At 47.1% G+C, this 12,500-nt stretch overlaps 3 protein-coding genes across 5 annotated transcripts in view; 2 read left to right on the plus strand and 1 right to left on the minus strand.

The window, feature by feature from the left end:
• LOC307270134 (regulator of G-protein signaling 9-binding protein) overlaps nt 1–3,301 on the plus strand; it is a gene marked incomplete at both ends in the record, with an annotated part of 6,546 nt that extends 3,245 nt beyond the window's left edge. The window contains 3 exons of the mRNA XM_080053299.1: nt 833–1,042; nt 1,687–1,832; nt 3,140–3,301. Coding sequence (XP_079909425.1) covers nt 833–1,042; nt 1,687–1,832; nt 3,140–3,301 — 518 coding nt within the window. The remainder of the gene's footprint in view (nt 1–832; nt 1,043–1,686; nt 1,833–3,139) is intronic.
• Nucleotides 1–12,500, plus strand: part of LOC307270211 (NACHT, LRR and PYD domains-containing protein 3-like) — a 307,417-nt gene that overhangs the window by 156,870 nt on the left and 138,047 nt on the right. The gene's annotated exons all lie outside the window — the stretch shown is intronic.
• ube2c (ubiquitin-conjugating enzyme E2C) overlaps nt 5,396–12,500 on the minus strand; it is a 55,684-nt gene continuing 48,579 nt past the window's right edge. For all 3 annotated transcript variants that reach the window (XM_080053386.1, XM_080053384.1, XM_080053385.1), the window contains exons 5-7: nt 10,217–10,421; nt 8,581–8,640; nt 5,396–5,530 (exon numbers count right to left, since the gene is read on the minus strand). In XM_080053386.1, the coding sequence (XP_079909512.1) occupies nt 5,493–5,530; nt 8,581–8,640; nt 10,217–10,421 (303 nt within the window). In that variant the 3' untranslated portion in view covers nt 5,396–5,492. The remainder of the gene's footprint in view (nt 5,531–8,580; nt 8,641–10,216; nt 10,422–12,500) is intronic.

The following is a 12,500-nucleotide window of genomic DNA, read 5'->3' on the forward strand; positions in this document are numbered from 1 at the left end:
CCTCTCTCTCCATGTTAACCCATTGTCTCTCTCCCTCTCTCTCCATGTTAACCCTATGTCTCTCTCCCTCTCCATGTTAACCCTATGTCTCTCTCTCTCTCTCTCCATGTTAACCCATTGTCTCTCTCCCCCCTCTCTGTCTCTCTCTCTCCCCATGTTAACCCTATGTCTCTCTCCCCATGTTAACCCTCTGTCTCTCTCTCTCTCTCCCCATGTTAACCCTATGTCTCTCTCTCTCTCCCCATGTTAACCCTATGTCTCTCTCTCTCTCCCCATGTTAACCCATTGTCTCTCTCCCCATGTTAACCCTCTGTCTCTCTCTCTCTCTCCCCATGTTAACCCTATGTCTCTCTCTCTCTTCCCATGTTAACCCTATGTCTCTCCCTCTCTCTCTCTCCCCATGTTAACCCTATGTCTCTCTCTCTCTCTCTCTCTCCCCATGTTAACCCTATGTCTCTCTCTCTCTCCCCATGTTAACCCATTGTCTCTCTCCCCATGTTAACCCTCTGTCTCTCTCTCTCTCTCCCCATGTTAACCCTATGTCTCTCTCTCTCTCCCCTTGTTAACCCTATGTCTCTCCCTCTCTCTCTCTCCCCATGTTAACCCTATGTCTCTCCCTCTCTCCCCATGTTAACCCTATGTCTCTCTCTCTCTCCCCATGTTAACCCTATGTCTCTCTCTCTCTCTCCATGTTAACCCTATGTCTCTCTCTCTCCCCATGTTAACCCTATGCCTGTCTCTCTCTCTCTCCCCATGTTAACCCTATGTCTCTCTACCTCTCTCTCCCCATGTTAACCCAATGTCTCTCTCTCCCCCCTCTCTCTCTCTCCAGGTCTCGCTCGGCGGTTGCTGCGTCTGCTCTCAGACTGTGACTCCGCCCCCTCAGACGGTCGTCACGGTGACAGACAGCTGTCGGAGCGGCTGCTGGTTCACTTCCTGTCCGCGCTCGAACACTTCCTGAATGACCTCAGGAGAGCGAGCGATCTCATTGGCCGGTTTCCTCTGACAAAGCGCCAAGACAGACGCGCACTGGTCAACGCAGGTCAGCGATTGGCTGAAATAATCCCTATCATAATATAATGAAGGAGGTTTTTCTTCCCTCAGTCTTCCCTTGGCCCAGCTGTCCTGTTAATCCTAACCCTACATGTTACCATGCGTGATGTCACACTAGTAAAATGTAGGGTTAGACAGTGAGACCACAAAACGCTCTTTCTGCCTTTTCTCAGGCAAGGATGAACCGATTTCTAAAATGTTTGCACATTTATACTAAATAGGATCTCAGAGTTCAATACACCTTCATATCCCACCAGGTGAAGTAGGTCTTTAAGAATCAGTGGAAAACATTCAAGAACCTGTAGACACTCGTTAACGATCCCTAAATAAATATATGATATGATATATATATATATATCTATCTATCTATCTATCTATCTATCTATCTATCTATCTATCTATCTATCTATCTATCTGTCTATCCATCTATCTATCTATCTATCTATCTATCTATCTATCTATCTATCTATCTATCTATCTATCTATCTATCTATCTATCTATCTATCTATCTATCTATCTATCTATCTATCTATCTATCTATCTATCTATCTATCTATCTATCTATCTATCTATCTATCTATCTATCTATCTATCTATCTATCTATCTGTCTGTCTGTCTGTCTCTCTCTCAGGATGTCTGGACGGGGTGGTGGGTGTAGCGGCGCGCGTTGCGTCTGTTCAGGTTCCGTGGCTCAGTGTGGAAGGGGAGGAGCCTAGCCTGGATCCAACCAATCACATCGCAGCGCTGGAACACATGCTGAGTGACATGCAGCTCAAGGTCAGACACAGCATTTAGCCTGGTCCTACCAGACCATCGTACTTCATTTAGCCTGGTCCTACCAGACCATCGTACTTCATTTAGCCTGGTCCTACCAGACCATCGTACTTCATTTAGCCTGGTCCTACCAGACCATCGTACTTCATTTAGCCTGGTCCTACCAGACCATCGTACTTCATTTAGCCTGGTCCTACCAGACCATCGTACTTCATTTAGCCTGGTCCTACCAGACCATCGTACTTCATTTAGCCTGGTCCCACCAGACCATCGTACTTCATTTAGCCTGGTCCTACCAGACCATCGTACTTCATTTAGCCTGGTCCCACCAGACCATCGTACTTCATTTAGCCTGGTGCTACCAGACCATCGTACTTCATTTCATTTGTACAGAAGGTCTGGAATCGCTCTATTGACAAACGTTAACTCACTTGAAGGTGGGTGTCTGTTGAAGTTTAAAACTATTGGGGCGCTCCGGTGGTGTAGTGGACAGAGCGTGTACCATATTGGCTCTGGCCTTCGTTGCAGTGGTCGCGGGTTCGAATCCGACCCGTGGACCTTTACTGCAGGTCATCCCCCCCCCCCTCTCTCTCTCTGTCTCCCCATTTCAACTCTGTACTATAAAAAAAAAACTATTGGATCTGCCCAGTGCCACTCTGGATCTGCCAACCAATCGCATAACGTTTGGTCGTGACGTATGTCATGCGCCGGAATCTGACTACAGCTGAAACTGGCGCACGACCTCAACGTCATTGTTCTCAGCCACTCCCTCTGTTCGCTGATTGGTCATGCAAAAATCTATCCTGAGAAAACCCATTAATACACCGCAGACCCAGACTGACTACTGAAGGGAAATGACAATTGAGCAGAAGTAGGAAGGCGGGTGGTGCCAGGCTAATGTTTTGCAGCATTGTTAAAAACAACACAAGTCGCTTTGTATAAAAGTGTCTGCTAAATGACATGTAATGCAACCCCTCCCCCCTGACCCCCCCTTTAACCTCTCCCCCCCTCCCCCCTGACCCCCCCTTTAACCTCTCCCCCCCTCCCCCCTGACCCCCCCTTTAACCTCTCCCCCCCTCCCCCCTGACCCCCCCTTTAACCCCTCCGCCCTGACCCCCCCTTTAACCCCTCCCCCTTTAACCCCTCCCCACTGACCCCCCCTTTAACCCCCCCCCCTTTAACCCCTCCCCACTGACCCCCCCTTTAACCCCGCCCCCTGACCCCCCCTTTAACCCCGCCCCCCCCTCCCCTTTAACCCCGCCCCCTTTAATCCCTCCCCCCTGACCCCCCCTTTAACCCCTCCCCCCCAGGTGCCCGTGGCGTTCTGGGCGGTAGAATCCAGCGCTCCCGTCTGGGCCGAGGCGTCAGGAGAGGTGGAGGAACAGGAGGAGAGTTTAGAGGAACTCATGGAGGTGGAGACGGACTCTTCCAACATGATGAGAGACTGCTGTGGGCTGGCCTGTGTTCCCTAGACCAAGGCCTCTCTCTCTCTCTCACTGTCTCTCTCTCTCTCACTGTCCCTCCCTCTCTCTCACTGTCTCTCTCTCTCACTGTCTCTCCCTCTGTCTCTCTCTCTCCCTCTGTCTCTCTCTCTCTCACTGTCTCTCCCTCTGTCTCTCTCTCTCTCACTGTCTCTCCCTCTGTCTCTCTCTCTCTCTCACTGTCTCTCTCCCTCTCTACTGTGGGCTGGCCTGTGTGCCATAGACCAAGGCCTCTCTGTCTCTCCCTCTGTCCCTCTCTCTCTCTCTCTCTCCCTCTGTCTCTCTGTCCCTCCCTCTCTCTCTCTCCCTCTGTCTCTCTCTCTCTCTCCCTCTGTCTCTCTCTCTCTCCCTCTCTGTCTCCCTCCCTCTCTCTCTCTCTCCCTCCCGCTCTCTCTCTCTCCCTCCCCTCTCTCTCTCTGCTGTGGGCTGACCTGTGTTCCCTAGACCAAGGCCTCTCAGTCTCTCTCTCTCCCTCCCTCTCTCAGTCTCTCTCCCTCCCCCCTCTCTCAGTCTCTCTCTCTCCCTCTCTCTCTCTCTCCCTCTCTCTCTCTGTCTCTCCCTCTCTCTCTCTGCTGTGGGCTGGCCTGTGTTCCCTAGACCAAGGCCTCTTCCTCTCTGTCTCTCTCTCTCCCTCCCCCCTCTCTCTGTCTCTCTCTCTCCCTCCCTCAGTCTCTCTCTCTCCCTCCCTCTCTCAGTCTCTCTCCCTCCCCCCTCTCTCTCTGTCTCTCTCTCCCTCCCCCCTCTCTCAGTCTCTCTCTCTCCCTCCCCCCTCTCTCTCTGCTGTGGGTTGGCCTGTGTACCATAGAGATAAACCCTGTGTTCTAGTCCCTATAACCCCCTGATATTTAGTATGCCAGAAAAAGATTTAGGATGTCCCAATTACATGCACATCAATTGTAGTATGCTGAAAATACATAAAACTAGGGGGCGCCCTTAGCTCAGTTGGTAGGGCGTCCCCCCCCATGGGCCTCGGCCAGCAGCAGACCCGGGTTGGATTCCAGCCCGCGGTCGTTCTCTGCATGTCACTCCCCTCTCTGCCCCATTTCAACTCTGTCTCTACACTATCAATAAAGCATAAAAATTACAAAAAAAAAAATCTTAAAAAATACACAACTTTATTGTCCATCACATAGGGCTGTGGGCTGTAGACACTGTGACATCATGATGACATCACTATAATATATATATTTTTTTAAACCAATATATTTATTGGTTTTAGTACATCACTATCTTTTAATAGAATGAAAAAGTAACATTACAATGATTTGTTTCCTGTAGCCCCTAACCCTCTCACCCTAACCCTCTCACCCTAACCCTCTCACCCTAACCCTCTAACCCTAACCCTCTAACCCTAACCCTCTAACCCTCTCACCCTAACCCTCTAACCCTAACCCTCTAACCCTCTCACCCTAACCCTCTAACCCTCTAACCCTCTAACCCTAACCCTAACCCTCTAACCCTAACCCTCACCCTCTAACCCTAACCCTCTAACCCTAACCCTCTCACCCTATCCCTCTCACCCTAACCCTCTAACCCTAACCCTCTAACCCTAACCCTCTCACCCTATCCCTCACCCTCTAACCCTAACCCTCTCACCCTATCCCTCTAACCCTAACCCTCTCACCCTATCCCTCACCCTCTAACCCTAACCCTCTCACCCTATCCCTCTCACCCTCACCCTAGCAGATTTTGTAGAAAGTAATTATAATATCCATAAGTGCATTTAATTTAGTGCATAATAGCTGAAAATATATATTTTTTTCCCTAAGAAAGGGTCTCATATATGTCCATATTTCTGCATATTTTGGACCAAGGCCTAGTGCCGCCATCTTGAAAGTGTCATAGTTGGAATGTCATCAGGTGCATTGTTTAAAATGTAGAATTGTTCTTGTCCTTGAAGGCCACTGTAGCTTCTGTTATTATTCTAAAGGGGTGGGGTTACCCAGGGAGCGTTGCATTCTAGAACTTTGTAGAACTTTCTTGATGATGTCATGTTACACACTGCACCTTTAAGCGATCAATTGCTCTGGTGATGTTAACTTGTGTCTTCCATGATGTCAATAAAGCTTTCTGGATTTGAATTGAATTAAGAACTTTATTGATTCACTTTGTCACAAACATAAAAATATTTTACAAACGCAGAAAGACAAACAAGAGAAGAAGAAAGAAAGATGGCGGAGCTTCACTTCTGGAAGGTCGAGTGGAGGTGAGCTTTGAACACTGGAATACAAGAAAAATAAAGTTAAGTTACGTCATGAGTCAATGGCCACACACACACACACACAGGGGGAGAGAGACACACACACACACAGGGGGAGAGAGAGACACACACACACACACGGGGAGAGACACACACACACAGGGGGAGAGAGACACACACACACACACACAGGGGGAGAGAGACACACACACACAGGGGGAGAGAGACACACACACACACAGGGGGAGAGAGAGACACACACACACACACACACGGGGAGAGACACACACACACACAGGGGGAGAGAGACACACACACACACACACAGGGGGAGAGAGACACACACACACAGGGGGAGAGAGACACACACACACAGGGGGAGAGAGACACACACACAGGGGGAGAGAGACACACACACACAGGGGGAGAGAGAGAGACACACACACACACACACAGGGGGAGAGAGAGAGACACACACACACACACACAGCGGGAGAGAGACACACACACACACGGGGAGAGAGACACACACACAGGGGGAGAGAGAGAGACACACACACACAGCGGGAGAGAGACACACACACACACGGGGAGAGAGACACACACACAGGGGGAGAGAGAGAGACACACACACAGGGGGAGAGAGAGAGAGAGACACACACACACACACACACACACACAGGGGGAGAGAGACACACACACACACAGGGGGAGAGAGAGACACACACACACACACAATGGTAAATGGACTTGTATAGCGCTATATCTCCGTTTATCACAGACTCAAAGCGCTTTACATTGTTTTTTGTACACATTCACCCAGTCACACACACATTCATACACCGATAGCAGCAGCTACCACGCAGGGTAGGCTTAGCACTAGGGTGCTAAGCTAACTAAGCTGACTATCGGGAGCAATTCGGGGTTCAGTGTCTTGCCCAGGGACACTTCGACATGTGGCGGGGAGACGGGGGATCGAACCTCCGACCCTGCACACCAGAGGCGAACTTCCTACCCACTTCGCCACTGCCGCCCCACACACACAGGGGGAGAGAGAGAGACATACACACAGGGGGAGAGAGAGAGACATACACACAGGGGGAGAGAGAGAGACACACACACACACACACAGGGGGAGAGAGAGAGACACACACACACACACACACAGGGGGAGAGAGAGAGACACACACACACACACACAGGGGGAGAGAGAGAGACACACACACACACACACACACACACACACACAGGGGGAGAGAGAGACACACACACACAGGGGGAGAGAGAGAGACATACACACAGGGGGAGAGAGAGAGACACACACACACAGGGGGAGAGAGAGACACACACACAGGGGGAGAGAAACACACACACACACAGGGGGAGAGAGACACACACACACACAGGGGGAGAGAGACACACACACACACACACACACACACACGAGAGAGAGATGGCTACACATTAGAACAATTATTTGATTTAATTATTGACCAGATAACAAGTTATTCTATGAAGACACATAAACACCATTTACACTAAAAGCAAGTCGGAGAATACATACAGAATTTCAAAAGATATTATAAGAAATATGTTCTGTTGTGTTAGTTATATAGATTTGATAGACTGTTTTAATGATGTAATAAGGGGAGAGATTTCTGACTGGGGATTTTAAGCACAAGTTTCCAGAGAAAAAGAGAGGGCTGAAAACACATGAGAAAGAAAAGGTGACCTTTAATCTGGTATTGGAAGCAGTGTTTCCCCCAGAAAATGTCTTAGTCAAGGTGGTTACTGCCCGTGTTGGGGGAGGCGCGGGGTATTTTGCTCAAAGATGCCAATGCGCCGTAAAAAAATAAACAACTGTTTATTTGAATACAAAAATAAAACAGACACTGACCTTACAGTTGTGCAATTTTGTTTGCTATGTGCAGGTACAAATCATGTGTAAACGTACAGAAAGTACAAAGCACAATTAAAGAAAACTTCTACTGTTTTGGTGCAATACTATACAGACACACTAAATACACATAGTGGACCATACACTTAACATGTGTATGCACATCAAAGTGCAAATACAACTTTTTAAAGTTCCTTTTTGGATGGGGGCTGTTGTGCGATTAATGGTTATTTTAAGCCTACTTGCTTGATTTATTTTTAAATACAGAGGTCGTTTTGGAACATGTCTTTCCCAATTTAAAACATAAAAATAAAGCAGCATTGAAAATTCAGAAAATAAATCTTCTTGGCCTACACTAGCATGCTGTTTGAAAATTAACTTTAAATAATAAATACAATGTGTTTTCCCCTTAAAATGACTAAATGTATTTCAAAGACAGTAGGCCTAGTTTGGCACTTCTGTAAAAACTTACTGAAACTTGCCTGGGCCATCACTCTCATGCCTTCTTCAAACTTTTCTCTGCGCTGATAGGTTGTGTTGCCACGGTGATGTGGAGTCTTAAACTATTCTATCTGTTCAGCTAAATATCCCCATAGAACTGCACTGCGTTTATTATCGCCACCAGTTAAATCTCGGTTTGCTTCTGCTCGTTTAACTCTCCCGCGTGTATGCCGTAGTCGCGCGCGCAAAGCCGCAGACAGAGCAGCTGATAGAGAAACGCTTGGAGACACATGCTTTTTACCGCAAATCGCGGCCTTTCGCGCAGTTATGACCATGCACAACACACACATCGCGCTTGCTAGTACATTGATTGTGCAGCACAAAAAAAAAAATTTTTTTTTTTTTTTTTTTTTTTTTGGGGTCGGTTGGTAGTCAAGGCGGGAGGCTGGCGCTGCTAAGGCGGCCGCCTTAGCTATAAAGCGCTGGGGGAAACACTGGGAAGTAAAGTGACATAAAGCTGGGTGGAGGATTTGGGGGGAAAATAGCAGTTGGTATAGAGATTTGAACAGTGAACAGTCCCAACAGCCAATAAGAACAGAGAATCGGAGCCTCGCACTGATTGGTCAAAGTGTCCCGCTCATGTTAATTTTGACCAATCAGAAATCACATACCCCAGCTTTAAGAGCAGGAGAAAGCACGGGGTCTTTTATTGTGAAAGTCCTACAGTCTCACCTTCCTGGTTGTCCCACATCTCAGCGGCCGCCGTGTTCAGAGGAGACTCGTTGTTGGGCTCTGGAACAGACAGACAGACAGAGAGACAGAGAGAGAGACAGACAGACAGGTTCAGAACTGACACATGGTTTAACAGAATAAGGCTTCTGCAGGACAGAAATACCCTTCATTTCATTTAAAGAGTCTTCAAGGAACTTCTAGTTGTTAGTGCCTGGTGTCCTAAAGATCTTTGCTCGCTCTCAGTTTGTGACTAGTGATGTCTCCACCTTTCATGCCGTGTTGAGGAGTTTAATGTATAAATGTGTCGACTTCTAGAGTCAGAAAACAAAGTAATAACTGCTAGAGCTGCAACGATTAATCGGCGAATCGATTATTAAAGTAATCGCCAACTATTTTGATAATCGATTAATCGTTTCAAGTAATTTTTTATAAAACATTTCCAAATTCTGATTTCAGCTTCTCAAATGTGAATATTTTCTGGTTTCTTTAATCCTGTTATGACAGTAAACTGAAATATCTGTGTGTTTTGGACATAACACATTTGAGGACATCAACATGGGCTTTGGAAAATTATCAATTTTTCATCATTTTCTGACATTTTACGGACCAAAACACTAATCGAGAAAATAATCGACAGATTAATCGATTATCAAAATAATCGTTAGTTGCAGCCCTAATAACTGCACTCACTGACACTAAGAGTGATACAAGGTTCTCCTCTGGCTGGGGAAACATGATACAAGGTTCTCCTCTGGGCTGGGGAAACATGATACAAGGTTCTCCTCTGGCTGGGGAAACATGATACAAGGTTCTCCTCTGGGCTGGGGAAACATGATACAAGGTTCTCCTCTGGCTGGGGAAACATGATACAAGGTTCTCCTCTGGGCTGGGGAAACATGATACAAGGTTCTCCTCTGGGCTGGGGAAACATGATACAAGGTTCTCCTCTGGCTGGGGAAACATGATACAAGGTTCTCCTCTGGCTGGGGAAACATGATACAAGGTTCTCCTCTGGCTGGGGAAACATGATACAAGGTTCTCCTCTGGCTGGGGAAACATGATACAAGGTTCTCCTCTGGCTGGGGAAACATGATACAAGGTTCTCCTCTGGCTGGGGAAACATGATACAAGGTTCTCCTCTGGCTGGGGAAACATGATACAAGGTTCTCCTCTGGCTGGGGAAACATTGGAGTCGATGCTTGTGTATTTTAATCTGTGTTGTCTTGTATTTGTGTTGTCTTTTATGGAACAAACGAGGCCCGCTGGCTTGACCAAGTGTTCCACAGTCCTGATACTTCCCTGGCAGCGGCTATCTCCATCCAGCCTAAACCTGTCTGTCTGTCTGTCTGTCTGTCTGTCTGTCTGTCTGTCTGTCTGTCTGTCTGTCTGTCTCCATCCAGCCTAAACCTGTCTGTCTGTCTGTCTGTCTGTCTGTCTGTCTGTCTGTCTGTCTGTCTGTCTGTCTGTCTCCATCCAGCCTAAACCCTGCTCTACCAGTAAGGGGAAGGGTCTGTCTGTCTGTCTGCCTGCCTGCCTGCCTGCCTGTGTGTCTGCCTGTCTCTCTCTCTCAGTCTGTCTGTCTGTCCTTACCTCCCTGTCTGTCTCTCTCTCTCTCTCCCTCCCTCCCTGTCCTTACCTCCCAGTAGACTCTGTATGGACAGCAGAATAGATCTGACATCGTAGAGCGCGGACCACTTGTCCTTCAGAATGTCCAGGCAGATGAATCCCTGGTCGTCTACGTTGGGATGGAAACACGCGGTGAGGAACTTAACGCGCGGAGCCTGGTACGGATAGGAGGCCGGGAACTCCAGAGACAGCCGGTACCGAAGACCCTCGTACACCTGGGGGGGGGGGGGGGGAGGGAGAGGGAGGGAGGGAGGGGGAGAGGGGGGAGGGAGAGAGAGGGGGGGGAGGGAGGGAGAGGGGGGGGGGGGAGGGAGGGAGAGAGAGGGGGGGAGGGAGGGAGAGAGGGAGGGAGGGAGGGAGGGAGGGGGGGGAGGGAGGGGGGGAGGGGGAGAGGGAGGGGGGAGGGAGGGAGAGAGGGGGGAGGGAGAGAGAGAGAGAGGGGGGGGAGAGAGAGGGGGGGGAGAGGGGGGGGAGGGATGGAGAGGGGGGGGGGAGAGAGGGGGAGGGAGAGAGAGAGGGGGAGGGAGAGAGAGAGAGGGCGGGAGGGAGGGAGAGACAGGGAGAGCGAGAGAGGGAGGGAGACAGAGAGAGAGGGGGGGAGAGAGAGTTATTAAACCTGCAGTGTGTAGAATTTTGGGTTTTATTTCCTAGCAGATTTTGTAGAAAGTAATTATAATATCCATAAGTACATTTAATTTAGTGCATAACAGCTGATTTTTTTTTATTATTATTTTTTTCCCTTAGAAAGGGTCTCATATATGTCCATATTTCTGCATATCTTGCACCAAGGCCGAGTGCCGCCATCTTGAAAGTGTCATAGTTGGAATGTCATCAGGTGCATTGTTTGAAATTTAGAATTGTTCTTGTCCTTGAAGGCCACTGTAGCTTCTGTTATTATTCTAAAGGGTTGGGGTTACCCAGGGAGCGTTGCATTCTAGAACTTTGTAGAACTTTCTTGATGATGTCATATTACACACTGCACCTTTAAGCTTTTAAACAAGCCCTCATACCTCTACATAAGGCAAGGCAGGTTTATCTCTACAGCACAGTTCAGACACAAGGCCATTCAAAGGGCTTCTCACACACACACACACACACACACACACACACACGGCCATTCAAAGTGCTTTACAGGGGCATGACATACATCAAGTATAGAACAGACATTAGAAAAATAGGAATAAAGCATTTAAATAATATATAAATGTCAGGTTAAAGGAACAGAAAAGTCTCCAGAGTTTAAATAGCATTCGAACCGTTCCACAATTCTCACTTAGTTTAGTTTAGTTTATTTTTATTTTTTTTAGTTAGTTTATTTATTTAGCACACATTAACAATTAATGGTGCAAGGAGGGAACGAAGCCCAATGGGCTTGTACAGAGTTCCACCCCTATCAATAATCACAATGAAATCATATTCAGGCTAACAAATAAACTCTAGAAATGAAGGAGACAAAGTACATAAATACTCAAAATAATCAAAAATAGATGGGAAAAAAAATGTGATAAATACATGTCAAAGATAATGAAAAAATTAGAAAGAAAAAAGCAAAGGAGAAGACAGGAGGTTATTAGAAGATTCACAAAAAGATAAGGTGTTTTTTAAGCTGCTTTTTAAAGAGTGAGTGGGATGATATGGATCTTAAAAGGGGAGGTAAGACATTCCATAAAGCCGGGCCTCTATAATATATACTAAATTGATGATGTGATGTGCGGGAAAAGGGTAAAGATAAGTTGTTATTGTTGCTCTGTCTAGTGCGATGTGAATGTACGTTAAATGAATAAGTAAACAAAGTCTGAAAGCTTTCCGGGAGATCTTGGTTTCTGTAAATAAACTTGTGAATGAATAAACATATGAGATAGATATTCAATTTGTGAATTGGAAATATATAAAAGTGAATAAAAAGTGGTGCTGACGGAGCATATCTATTTGAATGTGAGATGAATCTTAAGAATCGCTTCTGAATAATACATTCTTTTTTGAGATGGTTGGGATATGATGCTGCCCAGACCAGATTACAGTAGTTCAGGAAAGGAAACAAAAAACTATAATATAAAGTTAAATGGGCAGAAGGATGAATTAAAGGACAAACTTTCCTTAATATGCCCATCATCTTTGTGGACCTTTTGCAAACCAGTTAGTTTGACCAATTAATCTTCAAAACTTTTCCAGGAAAATAAGTGTGTGAGACAGTGTGTGTGCGTCTCTGTGTGTGCGCCTCTGTGTGTGCGTCTCTGTGTGTGCGTCTCTGTGTGTGCGTCTCTGTGTGTGCGTCTCTGTGTGTGCGTCTCTGT

This window comes from Ammodytes marinus (assembly GCF_949987685.1).
Source record: "Ammodytes marinus genome assembly, chromosome: 25".
NCBI classification, from domain to species: domain Eukaryota; kingdom Metazoa; phylum Chordata; class Actinopteri; order Uranoscopiformes; family Ammodytidae; genus Ammodytes; species Ammodytes marinus.